This window comes from Phlebotomus papatasi, chromosome 3 (assembly GCF_024763615.1).
Source record: "Phlebotomus papatasi isolate M1 chromosome 3, Ppap_2.1, whole genome shotgun sequence".
NCBI classification, from domain to species: domain Eukaryota; kingdom Metazoa; phylum Arthropoda; class Insecta; order Diptera; family Psychodidae; genus Phlebotomus; species Phlebotomus papatasi.
In genome coordinates, this window is record NC_077224.1 from 80,237,715 (window position 1) to 80,256,363 (window position 18,649).

Below are 18,649 nucleotides of genomic sequence, written 5' to 3' on the forward strand. Positions count from 1 at the left end.
GTCAGCATTTGGCTTAATACGGAATTTATTAAATGGTTTTGATACAATTGAGAAATTATAGGTCCATTTATTGTTACCACTAGCTTTCTCCAACGGTTATCTCTCAAGTTGTATTTGAATTGACGTCTCTAAGCGTGGTAGATGTCTCTAAGCGTGCCGCCGATTTCTCCTAAGAGCGTTCTTAGTGTAAGCTTTGACTTACTTTTTCGGAAACGGTATCGTAGTAAGGGTTACTATTGGAAGTTAGTTCATGTTGGATCGTCGTGATATATAGATCATTAGGAGAACCGCTAAGGGTTCTAGGGCGACCTCTGGCGGCGAAGGCGCTCGTTAAGAATGCCGCCTTTATACATATTCCCTTACGAATCTAAAATTATGATTTAGAACTCGGATTTTGACTCAGATTCAGACTAGGACTTAAAAGAATCTTTTACTTTAGGGCTGATCTCTAGCAATCCTGCACTCCATTATGATATTTTTTAGTATGGCGTGTCAGTTGTATCCGATAAATGGTCTTGAATGAACAAGATTTGCAAGAGAAGTGTTCCCCTAAGTGAAGCTTCATATGAAGCTTCAGGTGATCAGTTGTAATGAATCTCTTAGTACATTGAGTGCAGCCATAAGGCTTTTCTCCAGTGTGAAGCATTGAATGATTTTTCAAACTTCTGGGAGTAGCAAAGGATTTGTTGCACTGTGAACAATGATGTTCCTTTATTTTATGATGAACTACCTTCACGTGCCGCTTCAGATTTCCTCTCAAACTGGTTTTGAAGGTACAGAATTCACAAGACCAGAGTTTTTCCTTCGTGTGAGTAATCATGTGACTCTTCAGCTCACTCAGTGATACCTTCCTGACTCCACAAACTGAACATTCAAAATTCTTAATACCTTCGTGACGTAGCATGTGGTACTTCTGACTCGCTGCCGTTGAGAAAAATCGATCACATCGTGAACAATAGAAATCCTTTACTCCCTGATGGACTACTTTGACATGATGCTTCAAAATTACTATTTCCACTGCTTTGTAGTCACAAGTTACACAGAACCACATGTCACCCTTTTTGTGGGTATCCATGTGACTACTCAGCTCATCTTCTGTTGCCTTCTGAACTCCACAAATATCACATACATTCTGGTTAATACTAGAAGACTTTAATCCTTGATGGTTTTTGTACTTTTTCCTTGTGCGCATATCCTGACGAGATTTTCGGTGGATGAATTCCTTCTTTTTCTGCAAATTAGGAGCTTCCTCTTGTTTCTTGTATGTATTTTTGAGCTTCCAAAAGATTAAGGGAGCATCGTCATCAGGATCAGTCTCAAGTTCGTTTTGACAATCGCCTCCATCCTGGAGGAAGCGTGAATCCTCCCCTGGAATGTTTGATTCAGGAAATATATCTTTCACTTCAATATCATCATCAGAGTCTGTCTTAAGTACTTCCGGAAACCTTTCATCTATGGAGAGCATATCTAAAAAGTCAGTCGGAGAATCTTTCCTGTCCGGAAGGCAGTTCAGGTTCCTTTGATAAGAGTTAGGAGCATTGAAATCATCTGGATGTGTATTTGAAATCTCCTTGGAAGTATTTGTTAAATGAATATCGCTTGGATCTTCAGGTGGGATGTATTTCTCTTCAGGGATGTCCATTGACAGAATCCTCTGGAAGTGCAGGGCTGCAGCAGAACACATTTTCCGGAAATTGTAAGCTTCCAGGAGGCGGTCGTAGCAGGGGTAACATAATACTTTGGGTAGTCCATCGTTCTCTTGAATGTCCAGAGATGTGGTTTCCTTGAAGATGTCCGGGAGTTTCGCTGTAGTAAAGATGAAAACCTTTTGATACTCCTCCTGAGTCTCCATTTGACATGCTCGGCAGTTGCCCGCAATATCAATGCACTCCATCTCACTTTTGTAATAAATCTAAATTACTATGTTCATTTATTTATTAAAGTATCAACTATAATAATTTAGAACCCACTAGTGAAAGTTATTTCATTTTCCTTTAACTTTAAGAATATCTATATAACCTCACTTTTTCTTAGATGCTTTTTAAATTTTGAATTAAGTAAAAGAAGGTATTTTTTAACGTATTTGTTTGGGTGCATGACCCACCCGGCAAATTCTGCAGAATTCTGCAGAAATTCGTCAGATTTGAATTACTAACTGCCGAAAAATCATCAGAATTTCTGCAGAATTTTGTTCTAAGGTGGATCCGATCGTTGTATGAAAATTCTGCAGAATTTTCTGCAGAATTTCTATAGAAAATTTTAAAATTATCGGCAGAATTTCTTTAGAGTATTTAGATGATTTCTACATTTCTTCTACCCTTTCTAATGTTTCTAAACATTATTTTAAGTGCATAAAAATATGTATTTCAATTTATTTAAAATTCAATTTTTATTCAACAATTTTACGTGAATACTCTCTTTTTTTACAATATTATTATAATGTTATAATACAATATTATTAAATCAGCCATAATAGAAAATACGAAGGGGAAGGAAATGGTTAGAAAACACGAAAGAAATTCGCGATGCTCACGAAGTCGCACGACTATCCCGAAGCCACACGAAGTATCCGATTGAATGACAAGAAACGTTAAAATTTCAAAAGTGCAGAATTGCAGATCGAAGTTTTGCTGGGGAAAAAAAAAAACTGATGAGATTATAGTCTATATTTTTTTTTGCACGCAAATCTGGACCCTTATGGCCCTTATGTACTGGACACAGTTAACAGCTTCCGTACACCTCAAGAGGGTGCAAGCCAGGAGGGGTTCGGGAATTGTTGTTTTTTTCCATTTTTTTTTACACTTGCTTTTCCCAGTTTGCCTTTGGAATCTTTGTCTTCGGTAATTTTTGTTTTTTGGAAACTTTGTCTTCGGAAATTTTGTTTTCATACATTTTGTACAAGTATCACAAATTTTGTCTGCCATACAGAAAAATCCCCTTTGCCCCAAAAGACGAAACCCAAAACTTTCCAAAACACAGAAAATTTTCCTTTGCCGTAAAGGGAGAAACTAAAAACTTCTTAAAACATAGGATAAAGTGGTACAAGTTGGACAGGGCTTTTTGTCTTGATAAACTTAGTACTTAATTTTTATTTGTATATTTTTAATGCTTTAGTTTTATAATTTGTTTCCTTGTGCTTATAAACCAATTTTGCACTGTATTTATCAAGAAAAAAGCCATGTCCAACTTGTACCAGCGAATTGTTCAACTTTGTAACACTAATTCCAAATTATATCACTTTACCCTAGAAAATTTCCCTTTGCCCCAAAAGACGAAACTAAAAGCTTCCCAAAACACAGAAAATTTCCTTTTGCCGCAAAGGACGAAACCACAAACTTCCCAAAACACTGCACTGTTGTAATTTCATTATTTAATAAAGTATACTTGTTTAAAATATATGAAAGACAAGATTTCCAAAGACAAAGTTTCCAAGAAACAAAGATTACCGAAGACAGAGATTCCAAAGACAAACTGGGAAAAACAAAAATGAAAAAAACAAAATGGAAAAAACAAAGATTCCGCAAACCGTGAGCAGACCTCGACCTTAGGGCAGAACTAAGACAAGGTGCCTGAATCAAATTCAGGATCTTGCCTTGGGAGGGCCTTGACATCGAACCTTAACATCTTCTGGAAGAGGTGGAAGATTGACAGGCGTAGGCTTGTAAACTGGATGGGGCCGTGACCCCAATAGGGATAAACGGTTGAAAATGATAATGATGACTCAAGAGGGCCAGGCTCTCGCTAGCACAAAGGATTGGATTTTGGACTCAGATTTAGGATCTTGTAGTACTAATCTGTTCCGTTACTAAAGTCTCTGGTGTTATTTTGAATACCTGAAGACTGATTGGGTACGCAGCCTTGTTCTTAGAGTTAGACGTTTGAGTGGGAAGTGAAGGGAGTTCATCTTTAAGAAAGACTATTAGTGAACATGCCTTCCGATGAGCATAAAACTTGAGGCAGAAAGCTAATGTGCCTTCCGATGGTGCGCTCTCACCAAACAGTCAGTCGATCCTGACCTATATGAGTACATCAACATACCCTTAACAAAAGAGTACTACCACCAGTTGTGCTTCTCTGCCCGCTTCCCAAGTGCTCAGTTTTCAGTAACGGATTACGTAAAGAAAATTATGCCCTAGACACACTTACGACTAAAGCCGAGAAACGATTTCGTGGAAAATAATGGGAATGTATTTTAATCACAATTTCTAATATAATTACGCTAAGCCATCTCTCGGCTAATCCTCAGGTCTGTCGAGGCCCTTACGTAAAGGACATCAAGGTTCATAGCCTAGGCCTGCCGATCCTCTCTCACTTCAGGAAATGTTCGAGTTCGATCTCTAGGCACTCAAACATGATCACATAAATTATATTCATAATTATTCATCTTAATAGTAAGTTTTGGTTAAAAACTAAATCCCACTGATGAATAGAAATAAAATATTTCAGCTCAACCTTTGTAGCATGATTCCGGTGCAGCTCGCATGAATTATATTCTGAAAGTGAAAATAACCAGTAAGACATTCGTAAGGTATACTTATGTCTTACATGATAACGTATCCTTCAGCAGACTCACATGATGATTAATATGCATACAATGCATAGTAAAACTTTCATAATTATTATTAATCGTATCGAGATATTTGTACAATGTAATCATGTTATATTGTTGTTCTATCCTGTGTTGAAAAAATCCGCTATGTCTATATGAAGACCACCCAGGAGCGCCTTCCCCGCAGTGTGGATGCTTCTTCCATGCTCCCGGAGTTTTTTGGGCAGAGGCGATGCATTTATATTACGTTATTTCATAGTGAAAATGTCTTTTTCTAAACATTCAGATCTTTGCACCGGGCGGAACTCGAACTCATAACGGTTAGAGTCGAGTTAGAGATCTCATCCGTCCAAGAACCAACGGTCTTGCCTATTGCGCCACTGAGTTCATATACTTTATTTCTAGGTTTTATGAAAGCAAAATATGGTAAAGCTTTAGGATAGTTTAGGTGTTGATTAAAAGAATGGTTTACTTTACACCTTACTTTATTTAAGCCTTACATGATGGTGTACCCTTTCAAATAACTTACTTGTTAATATTACGAAAGCAATACATAGTAAAAGCCTTGTATCCTTTGCATGTTCATTAATAGAAAGCCCTACACTGTGACTTACTTATTCCTTATATGACAGTGTATATTTTCATATACCATACATGTTAATTATTCTGAATTTAATTCAGCCACCTTGTGCTAGGTCTCCCTAGGAGACCTCGAGGTCGAGGCCTCGTCAACCTCTTGAGTGGGTACGGAATTGACTTGACGATCCAACGCATTAGATTTGGTATTGGAGTTTATTTTGATTTTTTTAATTTATATAATGAGCTCCTGCTTGATGTCAAGATTAGGCCCGGACCCGGAATTATCGTTACTCTCGTGACTCTTCATATGATATTTAAGGGATGTTGGTGTAATAAATTTCTTTTCACATTCCACGCAGGCATGTGGCTTCTCTCCAGTGTGCGTCAGCACATGATTTTTAAGGGTCCTTGAGTTTCCAAAGGATCTCTTACAATACGGACAATGGAAGTCCTTCACTTTTTGATGAACTACTTTCACATGGCGTGTCAGTTGCGCTCTATAAATGGTTTTGAATGGACAAAGTTTACAGACGAAGTATTCCCCTGAGTGAACTTTTTTATGAGTGCTCAATTGATCTTTTGTGATAAATCTTTTTGGGCATTGGCTGCAGGCATAAGGCTTCTCTCCACTGTGGAGCATTAGATGATATTTCAAATTTTTACTGTTTTTAAAGGATTTCTCGCAGATAGTGCAGTGGTAGTCTCTAATTCCATGATGAACTGTCTTTAAGTGCCGTTGCAGATTTAACCGTATACTGAATTTGTGTGAACAAAATTCACAATCCCACATTTTCTCTTTCGTGTGAGTATTCATATGGATACTCAGCTCATAGTTTGTTACTTTCCTGACTCCACAAATTGTGCATTCATGATTCTTAATACCTTCGTGACGCATCATGTGATGCCTCAGATTTGTTACGGTAGCGAAAGATCTGTTGCACCGGGAACAGTAATAGTCTTTCACTCCCTGATGAATTTTGTTAGTCTCCATGTGGCTTTTTAACTTATCAGTATCCTCTTGGTAGTATGTAAGGCTTGGATTATTTCTCATACAAGATCGTTTTGGACGTTCCGTTTCGATATGGACCTTGAGTCCTGAGGATGTCTTGAATCCTTTCCCGCATATTTTGCATTCATAGGGCTTCAATCCCAGATGTTTCTTCCTAATGTGCATCTCCAGGAGTGACTTCCTCTGGAACCTGGAATCGCAGATGGAGCATATCATAGTGCCGGAAGCATCCATATCTGTCATTTTGTTGTGCGTCGCGTTGAGCTTTCGAGAGCTTAAGAAAGTACCATCATCAGGATCTCTTTTATGTATCAGGGGTTTTTCATCTATTGATGGCCTATTAGGAATTTCACAAAGATAATCCTCTCTGTTCGGAGAAAAGCCAGGATCATATGAATCTGGATCTGCCTTTATATTCATTGGTGTAAAAACCGTCAGAACATCAGTCGTTTCAGGTGGGGTGTATTTCTCCTCCGGAATATCCATTGACATGATCTTCCGGAAGTGCAGAACAGCAGCGGAACACATTTTCCTGAAGTTGTAGGCTTCCAGGAGGCGATCGTAGCAGGAGAAACATAATACTCCGGGTAGTCCATCGTTTTCATTAATGTCCAGGGATGTGGTTTCCTTGAAGATGTCCGGAAGCTTCTCAGTGTCAAAGATGAATATCTTTTGAGACTCTTCCTCTGTCTTTATTTGACATGCTCGGCAGTTTTCTGATACATAATTGCACTCCATTTCACTCTTGTTTATCACACTTTTTTAAAATATTTAACTTGAAACATTTAATTTTGTTCTCTAAATCACTTTTTATACTTTTGTGACAGTTCCTAGATTTGGTAATTTTTTTTTGCAAAATCTTCATAGGGCTATGTGGTACCCGCCGTCTTATGTCAAAAAATGGTTGAAGAGTCAAGTAAGAAGCTAGTAACCCATAAGGTGGCTGGTAGTTGTTCAGGTATTCTTGTACTGTGGTACCAACCGCGAACTTTCGTTGCTGGGAAATAACTAGTGAACTTTAATAAAGCGTTTTAATTGATAGTTGACTGCGAACTTTACTGCATGTACTGAATGCAATGTACTGAAAAGCCTGCATGTACTGAATCTGCATAATATTAATTGCACAAGGCATTCATCGGGATATTGCATCCCAATGTTGATATAAAAAGGCTGTGGTCAAATAAAGCTCAGTTCAGTATTCCCCAAAACCCTCGTCTATATATTTAAGTATGTTGAGAATTGATTAGAGATGGCCAGAATATTTCACGGTATAATTTCAAAATGAAATTTTATGAAATTCATAATGATAAAGTTTCACAATGAAACTTCATAGATTCTCTAACTAAAATAAAAACCCAGAGAATTTAGAAAGTGACATGGAGTGCATTGATATAATATCAGAACATTGCCGAGCATGTCAAATTAGAACGGACATTACTCAAAAGATATTCATATTTACTACAATGAAAATCCCGGACATCTTCAGGGAAACCACATCCCTGGACATTCATGAGAACGATGGACTTCCCAAAGTATTATGCTCCTCCTGTTACGATCGCCTCCTGGAAGCTTACAACTTCCGGAAAATGTGTTCTGCAACGGCTATGCGCTTCCAGAAGATCCTGCCAAGGGACATTCCAAAGGAGAAATACATCTCATCTGAAAATTCGAGTGATACCCATTTGACAGATACAATACTGATGGATATTATAAAGACAGAGCCAGATTTAGGCTCTTCTGATACTTCTCTAAAATACCGAACCAGCTTTCCGGACAGGGAAGACCCTCTCAGTGGTATTTCTGATATGTTACCCGTACATGAAAGCCTTCCGGAAGTACACAAGACTGATTCTGATGATGAGATATCTCCTGAATCTCAAAAGAGAACGAATTCTGCTTTTCCGGAAGACCAAAATAGGCTTGAGTGCGCCATCTGCAATTCAAGTTTTAATCGGAAATCACACCTGAAGATGCACATGAGGAAGGAGCATCTGGGATCAAAGCCTCGTGAATGCAAAATCTGTGGGAAGCAATTCAAGTCAACCAACTCTCTAAGGAACCACCTCGATAACCATCATCTTCCGGAAAACGATGAACGTCACAAAGATACTAACCAGAACGTCTGTGGAATTTGTGGGGTAGAGAATTTAACCGTTTATGAGATGAAAAGCCATATGAACATCCATAAGAAGGGTAATATGTGGTCTTGTGTATTTTGTTCCTACCAAACCGATAGGAAGAATAGTATGCAGCGTCATGTGAAGGTGGTCCATCGTAAAATAAAGGAACATCACTGCTCACAATGCGATAGATCCTTCGGAACTGCCAAGTGTTTGAAGAATCATATAATGCTTCATACAGGAGAAAGACCACATTCCTGTAGTAAATGTGATAAAAGATTCATCAGATTAAGTGAACTGAAGATTCATATGAACATTCACACAGGAGAAAATGTATATTCTTGTGAACTTTGTTCATACAAAACGATACAGCCTGTTAATATGAGGAATCACGTTAAGGTAGTTCATCAGGGAGTTAAGGATTTTCATTGTCCGCAGTGTGATCAATCTTTTACGGCTGCATCAACTTTGAAACAGCACATACGTCGTCATGAGGGTATTAAGAATCATGAATGCAGTATTTGTGGGGTCAAGACAGTAACATCGAGCGAATTGAAGAGTCACATGGATACCATGCACACGATGGAGAAAAAATGGTCTTGCCAGTTTTGCCCTTACAAATCCAGTGTACGCGGAAATCTCAGTAAGCACGTGAAAGCAATTCATGAGAAGATAAGGGACTATCACTGCTCCCACTGCGATAAATCCTTTTTCAGAGCCAGGGACCTGAAGAACCATGAAATGGTCCACAGTGGAGAAAGGCCTCATGCCTGCAGCAAATGTCCTAAAAGATTTATCATACTTAATCAACTTAAGGCTCATATGAATAGTCACACTTAGAAAAATATTAGAGAGTGGAATAAAATGAGGTGGTCCATAGTTCGTCAAAGAGTGAAGGACTTTGTTTTTCATTTTTCGCATTACGTTTGGAGGGAGTGTGTTAGGGAACCAAGTCCCCTGGGTCAAACAAAATCAAGAGATAGTGGACTGTATTTATTTTTATCGGGCACTCAATGACTCAAGCGGTAGAGCACTCGCTCTATGATGCAAGTGTCCCGGGTTAGAATCTCCTTTATGTCACCAGGAATTTTTCTGGCGTTGAAGGTGTTCGGATTGGATCCAGTGAGCTTCACTGTACTCGATTCCACGGGCATGGGACTGACAACCTCATCCCGTAAAAGAAAAAATAATAATGCATGTCTAGAAATCCCCTTGCGGGAAGGCCTTGTTCCTTCGTGGAATGTTGTGCCAGCATTATTATTATTATTTATTTTTATCAACTGAATTCACGCGTGGCTGACTGCAAGGACCTTCTTAATTATGGCGGACTGATTGACTGATTATACGAATATTGCAATACGAATTTTGATGGTCTCTAAAATATAGAAACGGCCTACGTTTGCTTCCATCAACCTCAAGCTATTTCACGAATTTACAATCTGTAATTTAATAATTTTCATACTAACGCCATATTGAATTTCTCTAATTTTTCTCTCAACATACCAAGTTATAGAAGTCTTTATCCAGACTCAGGACCTAGTTTGATCGTCTCCCAAGGAGTTCAGCCAAACCTATACAATAAATACTACTGAATTACATAGATTTTTAACATGAGAAAATATCCTAACTTACGCAAATTCCTTTCCCAAAAGAATTACACAACTGCACGTCACTCCACGCTTTTTACAAAAAGACTGACAAATGTGCCGGAAAGGCTTACATAATAAATTCTCAGATATTTCCGCCAGTTGGCATTCGCGTTTGCAACAGATAAAGTCTGAATCCTTAATCTTGTGCATCTAAAATCCTTGTCCAAGCCAAAACCAAATTCGAGACAATTTGAGAGTAAATAATCCTAATTTCTTTATTAACCGTATCGAGACATATTTTTAGCAACGTAATTCTGCTGCAAATTCGTACATGTCGTGTTGGAAGAATCTGCTAAGTCCATTGTAGATCGCACAGGAGCGCCTTCTCCGCATTTTGGATGCTGAGACATTCAGGTCTTCTTTCAGATCTCTCACAGAAATCAGACATTCGGATATTTGCACCGACCGGGTCTTAAACTTGCAGTACTGTGAGTCAATTCAGGGAATCTATCCGCCCAAAAGCCAATGCTCTTGCCTATTGTGCCACTGAGATCCCCCAAATCCTACTAATAAATCAACAATCTGTTATACGGGCTTCAGGCCTAAAACTTAGCCATATGGCTTAACTGCTCTAATTCCTTATCAATCACGATTTTTTGAAAAAAAAAATTACTTAGAATTCGATTATTAACGATAATTAACCTATTAGGCTTTCAAGAAGCAATAAAATTGCTCGCTATATAGGATTTGGAGACCTTCAGAAACCGGGCTAAACCTCTAGTCTGAAGACCGCTTTAGATTCGTCAGGGAATCTGTAAGGGCGGAGCCTTTAAAGCAGAGGTGTGCAAGAACCGTTGAAACCGAATAAACGTGAAAATAAGAAACGTGATATAGATTTTGAAAATGGTATGTACACTTCCCTTGAGGACAACAGGGTCATATATGACCCGGGGTTTTTCCGAGTTTTCACGCAATGGATAATTTTTTTCCTCTGACTGAACTATTATATTTGATCATAAAGCATTAGGAAAAACTCAATTTTACATGAATTCATCTGCTGAATAAAAGTGGGACGCGAAAGAGTTAAAATTCTCTATCAAACTCACTAAATAGATTGTTAGGGACCCCCAGGCATAGTCCTAGTTTTCGAGATATTTTTGATTAAAGTTGCTAAAAAGTTCGATTTTTCCATCTTTTCTGACATATATGAGACTGCAGCGCCTCTGGTGTCAGTTGTACGAACTCCATCTGTCCAAAGTCCAAAAGGATTATCGGGTATCTAGAGAACAATGTTCCCATATTAAGAACCCCATAGCAAAAGAAAGCGGAATAGGAATAACAAGCGAAAAAATCCTCGGAATTTTCCACTATTTGCCTTAAAAAATTCCATATGAATTTTCCATAATACGTTCCAAGGAAAATTTAATGGATTTATGCTGGATTTTTCATATAGAATACATCCATGGAAATGCTCGTGGAATTTATGTGGATTTTTCCACCAAAATAAAATGGAGAAAAACTGAAGCTGTCACATATTCACCTCGTGATTTTACTTCCGAATATTAAAGAAATAGCAAAGATTACGAGGATTATAATATGTTTTACTAAATCAGCAATAACGAATTAACACTTTGAGCAATAAAAAAATATTTTGTAAAAAAAAATAATTTTTTCGAAAATATTTATTAATTAACATAAAAACAGTATTATTTTAGGTTGGCGACCTATTTAATGTAATCACTTCATTATTATCTACACGAAACGCAGTGTCGCATAATTAATTATATTATAATTGCCACATGAATCACTAGAAATGTTTGCGGAAGGTTTGGAAACAAATTCTAAAAGTTGTCGCAACACCATTTTATTTGTTTGACATTTCAGAAAACTAGTGGAAAAATCCATATAAAACACTATGGAAAGATAGTGGAAATTTCCATATGTTTTTTCCAGCTTATCCCGCGGACGTTTCACGTGTGAGTTTCCATATAAATCTTCCGCGGAATACCGCGGAATTTAACGCTGGAATTCCAGCATGTCGTACTAGTAAATTCCATGGAGCACTATGATTTCCATGGAATTTCCGGCTTTAAATTCCATAGGAAAACTTAGTGGAATTTTAGCGTCAAATTCCAGCGAATTTAGCCATTTGGACGCAAGTTTTCCATTGGAATTTTTGCGGAATTTTGCTATGGGGAAATAGATCGGTTCAGCAGAATCGGAGATATAGGTACCCAAGTACCAAAAAACGGCAAAAACGATTTTGCCTAGATCCCAGGCGCAAAAACGTAAATCATTTGACTCTAGCAATAGAAAAAATAGTATGAGAACCCAGAGACAAAAAAAAGTTTAAAATTGTTGCACAGTGTAATTTATTTCATGAAATCATTGAAATATTTCGAACCAATCATGTTGTCTTCGGGGTCGGACGATTTGGACTTCAGATGATAATTGATTTGGTGATTTCGTAACTGATTCGATTGGATGAATTTCTTTCCACATTCTTTGCATTCAAAGGGCTTCTCTCCTGTGTGGGTCATCTCATGTTTCTTGAGATTGTATTGATATCCAAAGGCCCGCTGGCAGTAGGAACAATTATACTTTCTCAATTTTTCATGAATTATTTTCACGTGACGAATCAAAAATCTCAATTCAATGGTTTTATAGGAACAGAATTCACAGGACCACAGTTTTTCATCATGGGATGCCTGCATGTGACTCATCAGATCCTTGAAAGTCTCATATTTCTCATTGCATATTATATTACGGCAGGAATATCGTTTCCCATTTTCATGGGTCCTCATGTGCATTCTGAGCCCTTCCAGTCGAGTCACGCCTAGTCCACAGATTTTGCACTCACAGGGCTTCTTCAATCCCAGATGGACCTTCCTCATGTGTATTTCCACCCGGATCTTCTGCCGGAATGTTGAATTGCAGAGGCAGCATTCAAACAAGGGCTTGCCACGCCAAAACTTCATCTTCGGGGGAGGTTTCTTCTTTTGGATCCCTGAAGACTTTTGATGATTTTTGGTTTTCGTGGTTTTTCTGAAGATCAGGGGAACATCATCCAAATCATCTTCCTCGGCTGGTTCCAAGGGATTTTGATCTATGGGCAGATTGTTAGTATCTTCGAGTGGTGATTTGTTCCTGTCCGGAGGGGAGTTTTTCTTTTGTAGAGGAGAGTTGACCATTAGAGGATCTTGCATTTCTAGATGCTCAGTTATCATGTGCTTCTCTAGACCTTCTTTCCGGATGAACTTTAAATTGCAAATAGCACATTCTCGATTCACTGTTCTCAAGTTTCTATACCTTGGTCTTTCCGGATCTTTTATAAGTACTTCTAGAATCCTGTCTGAAGATGAGTCTTTCTTTTTCAAATAAATTTCATGTAGTTGAGAAACTGAATGCATAAATGGGTCACTGAATTCTTCAGGTGGTTTGTATTGTTCTTCCGGAACATCATCAATCGACAGGATATTATGGATATTTCTCTGTGTCGGAAGAGGTGGATCATTGGGAAGCACTTCTACTACCCTCCCTGAAGGTGTGATGATTTTCTCCGAATAAATATCCAGACGCGTATTAAAAGCTGGAAACGGATCTCTTTGATTTCTATGTGGAATGGGTGGAAGGGGTGGAATGCACTTCTCTTCCGGAACATCATCCATCGACAGGATATTCTGAAAGTGCTGAGCCGCTTTAGAACATATTTTCCGGAAGTTGTAAGCTTCCAGGAGGCGGTCGTAGCAGGAACAACATAATACTTTGGGTAGTCCATCGTTCTCATGAATGTCCAGGGATGTGGTTTCTTTGAAGATGTCCGGAAGCTTCTCAGTATCAAAGATGAGTATCTTTTGAGCTTCTCCTTCTGTGTTAATTTGACATGCTCTGCAGAATTCGTCAATATCAATGAACTCCATCTCACTCGTTTGATTCCCTGGTCTTAATGGTATTTCCGATTATGAGAAAATTTTATTAGTAAATTCTGAACAAGAGTCTTCAAACCATAACAAAGTTTCCATAACCTCACTTTGCCTGTGTTGAGTACGGGGGGAAGAAATAGGTTTGATTTTGAGTCTATGGCAGAGCTAATTACTTCCTTTTGTGTTGAACAATTTTCAATGAATGTTTTATTTCATAAATTGCTATGATTTTTCGAAATAATTTTTAACATTTCTCCCTCCTGATGCTTTGTAGTGCGATTTGAGAAATTCAAACATTTTCCAATTGCACGATAAGTCTCAGGAAATCATCCAGTTGGGTAGGTTCAGCGGACGATGAACAACAATTGAATACTCAAGTATATTGGGTACCAAAAATGCTTATTTCTCTCCTTTGGATTACAACCAGTGCTCTCAAGAGAAGTCAGTGGCAACTGAACAATTACACTAATTTCGACAGCCCTTTTATACCAAAATCTCAGCTACAGAAGACACTATTCCTTAACACTTTCCGGACCACAACATATCCAGCGAACGAATTTCAGTAAAACTCACTTTATTGTAAGGCTTAGTGGTCAAATATGATACTTTTGTAGAGAAAGAATTTTCTCCGCCTCTGGGAAATTGGAAAACTTATGGGAACTCTCGTCCCCAAAAGAACGAAAAGGGGACAAACTTCAATTTTCCAAAAGCCAATATTATGGATTTTGTAAATTATTTGTGCGAGTCAAAGGACTCCTGTGTGATCTTGATAACTAAAACAAGGTGAATTATTGACCAGTATCTTGTGGGATGTCCAGGAAGTGCTAAAAAAGACACCCAGCTCCTGCTTGTCAACAGATTCCTCATAATATTTTACACATAACACTTTAAAACACATTTCTTTCAACACGATGTTATTGTAGACACATTAAGATTTCTCAAAAGCATAAGAGACACTTCCTGAACAATCAGAATTTTCACAGTGGTCCATAAAGTATGGATCACTGCACTTGCACCCACTTCTTAACCCTCTAAGGGGTAAGACCTCCTCCAGGCGGTCTTCACAAAAAATCACATTTACAGCGACAATAAAGGTTTTATTTATTTAAAAGTGCTATAGTGTCCTCGGTAATAGTCTTATAAACATCTCTTGAAAGTTTGAACTCATTTTGACTCTTCGTTTTGTTGCTATTCCCAGTTTTGTGTGACAGGTTAGAGAAAAAGCAACAAAAAATATTTGTGCAAGAAAACTCATTTCCAATTTCCATAAAAATACCGATTTAAAGTTATCTGACTAAAATAAATTTATTTTTTACTGAAAGATATGTCAATCTACTTTGTATATTTTATTTAAAAAAATTGAAAAAAAACTAAAAATGTGAATTTTAGAAGCAAAAAGAGTTTCAATTTTTTTTTTATATTTTCTCACCTAGTGCCTAAACTAAAAGAGATAGAAGAATGGATGGTTTTTTCCACTTTATTGCATCATAATTATCCTAGAAAACATTGTTTTAGAACTTTTTTTCGCATATTAAAGAAAACACCGTTAGAGGGTTAATTCCAATCCAGGACAAAAACAATCTTTTGCGGCCACCGCCGTCTTAGCGTTGGTGTCAAACCTCAGGAGTGAAACGGTGGAAAACTCCATCACTGGTTGTATAAATCAATTCATATTTACATCAAGTACCGGTTAAGATCGTGAGGCAAATTTAAAAGTTTTGTAATGGTATTCTGTAACTGCATGATCATATCGAACGACAAATTTGAGAATTTTTTATTTTAATTCTGATAAATAAAAAGAAAAATAAGATTCAGAAAAGTTACTGGGAACTTCAGAGAGCTCCTTCTAAAGGCCATTTTACGATCACGGCACTATAATGCTGTTCTCTGTTCTGTTCCCGAATTTACCAAAACTATTTGTCATATGACATTGTCATATTGTTACAAAATACTCTTACTGTTGCTCCCCTATAGCCCTGTCTGTAGAGTACTCGACTAGATAACGAGAGGTCCTCAGTTCGATCCTGGGTGGGGGCAGGGATTTTTCCGAATACCACTCGCTTCGGAGTAAATTGAGCTGAGAGACTAAGACTTGGTTCCGGTTTTAGACTTCTTTTTCGATTTAGACTCGGACTTCCTATGACAGAACAGAACATCACGGAAAAGAAGGCATCACAACCCCAGGGCACCCAGAGACCGCTCCGCCGCCTATGTCACAGGCCTGATTTTAGGGTATGCCATGGGGTAGTAAGGGTAGGAAAAAGAGGAATAACGACTATGACCCAATTTATACATGTTCGCTCTATTTATTTCTTACACATTTTAAAAATTGACGAGTATTTAAAATAAATTTGAGTAAATAAACTCAAAAACACCTCGACCTCGTCCGCGTCGTCCGCCATTGAATCCATTGACCGTTTTTAACCTAAGCAGTGATATTTTAAATTTTGGAGGGAAATCTTGCAATTTTTTTTACTTCTTTGAACATTTTACAAAACCGCAAAGTAAACAAAGTGAGCAGTGGAAAAGTGAAGTTATGGAAACTGTTTTGTTTGAGGACTCTTGTTAAAAATACACCAAAAATTAACCAAATTTTCTCAAAAGTGTGAAATGGAGTGCATTGATATTGAAGAATTCTGCAGAGCGTGTCAAATTAACACAGAAGGAGAAGCTCAAAAGATATTCATCTTCAACACAGTAAAGCTCCCGGACATCTTCAAGGAAACCACATCCCTGGACATTCATGAGAACGATGGACTACCCAAAGTACTCTGCTCGATCTGCTACGATCGCCTCCTGGGAAGCTTACAACTTCCGAAAAATGTGTTCAGCTGCGGCTCAGCACTTTCAGAATATCCTTTCGATGGATGATGTTCCGGAAGAGAAGTACATTCCACCTGAAGATTTGAGTAGTCCGTTTACAGCTTCTAATTCGCGTCTGGATATTTATTCGGAGAAGATCAGCACACCTTCAGTGAGGGTAGTGGAAGTGCTTCCCAATGGTCTACCTCTTCCGGAAAAACCTAAGAAAACTGAAGAGTTGAAAAAAGTGGATCTGGAATGCACTATTTGCAATTTAACTTTTTTCCGGAAAGAAGGCCTGGATATGCACATGATAATTGAGCATCAAGGACTAAATGCCCCATCCAAGAACCTTCGAGACCCTCTATTTGTTAACTTTCCTCCGGAAAAGAAATATTCCCCTCCGGACAGGAACAATTCACCACTCGAAGATACTAACAATCTGCCAATAAATCAAAATCCCCTGGCATCACTCGATGAAGATGATTCCGACGATGCTCCCTTGATCTCCAGGAAAACCAAGAAGACCCAAAAGAAGAAACCTCCCCCGAAGATGAAGTATTGGCGTGGCAAGCCCTTGTTTGAATGCTGCCTCTGCAATTCAACATTCCGGCAGAAGATCCGAGTGGAAATACACATGAGGAAGGTCCATCTGGGATTGAAGAAGCCCTGTGAGTGCAAAATCTGTGGACTAGGCGTGACTCGACTGGAAGGGCTCAGAATGCACATGAAGACCCATGAAAATGGAAAACGATATTCCTGCCGGAATGAAGGATGCAATGAGAAATATGATGTTTTTCAGGATCTGATGAATCACGTGCAGGCATCCCATGATGAAAAGCTGTGGTGCTGTGAATTATGTTCCTACAAAACCAATAAATTGAAATATTTGACTCGTCATGTGAAAATCGTTCATGAAAAAGTGAGAGATTTTCACTGTCCCTACTGCCAGCGGGCCTTTGGATATCAATACTATCTCAAGAAACATGTGATGATCCACACAGGAGAAAAGCCTTTTGAATGCAGAGAATGTGGAATGAATTTTATCCAATTCAAGCAATTAAAGGCCCACCACGTGAAAATGCATCTGGAGTCCAAAGCCGAAGGGAATTCTTAGTGATTTGTTCGAAATATTTCTATGATCTCATGGATCTCATGAAATAAATTATTGATTCTAAAATTGTTGTTGATGGACGCCTAGTTGAGTCTACTTTAGATTCATATTGTCATAGAGAAAACACGGAATTTCGACCTGGTTCCTCCTTTATCAAAGGAGGATTGTTCCTCCTTTATTTTCTAGCCAACGTTTCGGAGCTGAATGTCTCCTTCCTCAGGTATGAAAATTGGTGGGAAAAGGGTGTCAGGGAATTCTTTCACTATCACTTTTACATATATGGACGATGTGCACATGAAGGTGGTCAGACTGGGAATTCATTGCGAGATGCGTTCTTTGGCATAAAGATCCCTGATTTGATCGAGAGTGAAGTTTAATCCGGCCCTGTGCAACAAATCTGGACTGTAAGAACTTAAGTTTGATCAGATGGTACATTGATAATACAAAGAATTTATCAAATGCATTTATTCAACAGATAGTTTACGGCAAAAATAGACCTGTCTTGATTTTTTCCTGCAATCCTTCACAAAGTTCTGAGCATGGATGTCCTTTCCATCAAATTCGGAATCTGACGAAGATATCTATTATTAAATTTCCCCATCGGAATTATTATTTGATCAAAATATCGAATCGTATCAATAAATCCAATAAATTGATTCAAGTTCTGAAAAGTAGGGGGTGATCAGATGAGCTTGACATCTAACCTAACTTTTCTTTCAGCATTCAAAAAAGTTGCTCTCTCTCAAATCCCCTCTGATTCCTGCTTACTGTTCCTTCTAATTTGTAGTGACACACCCTGTATCACCTAAATTATTTATTTTAATTCATCAATTTTGTAATTTCCTAGAGTAAGCATAATGTGTAATGCATTATTATGTCAAATATGCAAGTTCAGTTCAGTTCCAATAAAGCAGTCAAATAAAGAAGTCGAGTCTCTTCAAATTGTCCTGTATATAGATATAAA

At 38.1% G+C, this 18,649-nt stretch overlaps 4 protein-coding genes across 4 annotated transcripts; 1 reads left to right on the forward strand and 3 right to left on the reverse strand.

Moving 5' to 3' along the window:
- Positions 1 to 7: 7 nt before the first annotated feature.
- Positions 8 to 2,035, reverse strand: LOC129805965 (zinc finger protein 26-like). The gene has a single exon (XM_055854256.1). It carries the CDS (start codon positions 1,892 to 1,894, stop codon positions 449 to 451), a length of 1,446 nt encoding a protein of 481 aa, XP_055710231.1. The 5' UTR covers positions 1,895 to 2,035; the 3' UTR covers positions 8 to 448.
- A 2,567-nt stretch (positions 2,036 to 4,602) lies between these two features.
- On the reverse strand, positions 4,603 to 6,972 carry LOC129805957 (gastrula zinc finger protein XlCGF57.1-like). Its single transcript, XM_055854248.1, has one exon. It carries the CDS (start codon positions 6,873 to 6,875, stop codon positions 5,361 to 5,363), a length of 1,515 nt encoding a protein of 504 aa, XP_055710223.1. The 5' UTR covers positions 6,876 to 6,972; the 3' UTR covers positions 4,603 to 5,360.
- Positions 6,973 to 7,461: 489 nt separating this feature from the next.
- Positions 7,462 to 17,720, forward strand: LOC129806780 (zinc finger protein 62-like). The gene is made up of 4 exons (XM_055855553.1): positions 7,462 to 9,094; positions 12,619 to 12,835; positions 12,898 to 12,982; positions 16,473 to 17,720. The coding sequence occupies exons 1-4, from the start codon at positions 7,514 to 7,516 to the stop codon at positions 17,686 to 17,688; spliced, it is 3,099 nt and encodes a 1,032-aa protein (XP_055711528.1). The 5' UTR covers positions 7,462 to 7,513; the 3' UTR covers positions 17,689 to 17,720.
- Positions 12,195 to 13,885, reverse strand: LOC129805956 (zinc finger protein 658B-like). The gene has a single exon (XM_055854247.1). It carries the CDS (start codon positions 13,764 to 13,766, stop codon positions 12,219 to 12,221), a length of 1,548 nt encoding a protein of 515 aa, XP_055710222.1. The 5' UTR covers positions 13,767 to 13,885; the 3' UTR covers positions 12,195 to 12,218.
- Positions 17,721 to 18,649: the final 929 nt, after the last annotated feature.

Bases quoted from the DNA above. Each gene is read 5' to 3' on its own strand.
- LOC129805965 (XM_055854256.1), bottom strand. From the start codon at position 1,894: ATGGAGTGCATTGATATTGCGGGCAACTGCCGAGCATGTCAAATGGAG.
- LOC129805957 (XM_055854248.1), bottom strand. From the start codon at position 6,875: ATGGAGTGCAATTATGTATCAGAAAACTGCCGAGCATGTCAAATAAAG.
- LOC129806780 (XM_055855553.1), top strand. From the start codon at position 7,514: ATGGAGTGCATTGATATAATATCAGAACATTGCCGAGCATGTCAAATT. The intron at 12,836-12,897 runs GTTTCTTCTTTT...GTTTTTCTGAAG, and splicing joins AAACTTCATCTTCGGGGGAG to ATCAGGGGAACATCATCCAA. The intron at 12,983-16,472 runs GTGATTTGTTCC...AACACAGTAAAG, and splicing joins ATTGTTAGTATCTTCGAGTG to CTCCCGGACATCTTCAAGGA.
- LOC129805956 (XM_055854247.1), bottom strand. From the start codon at position 13,766: ATGGAGTTCATTGATATTGACGAATTCTGCAGAGCATGTCAAATTAAC.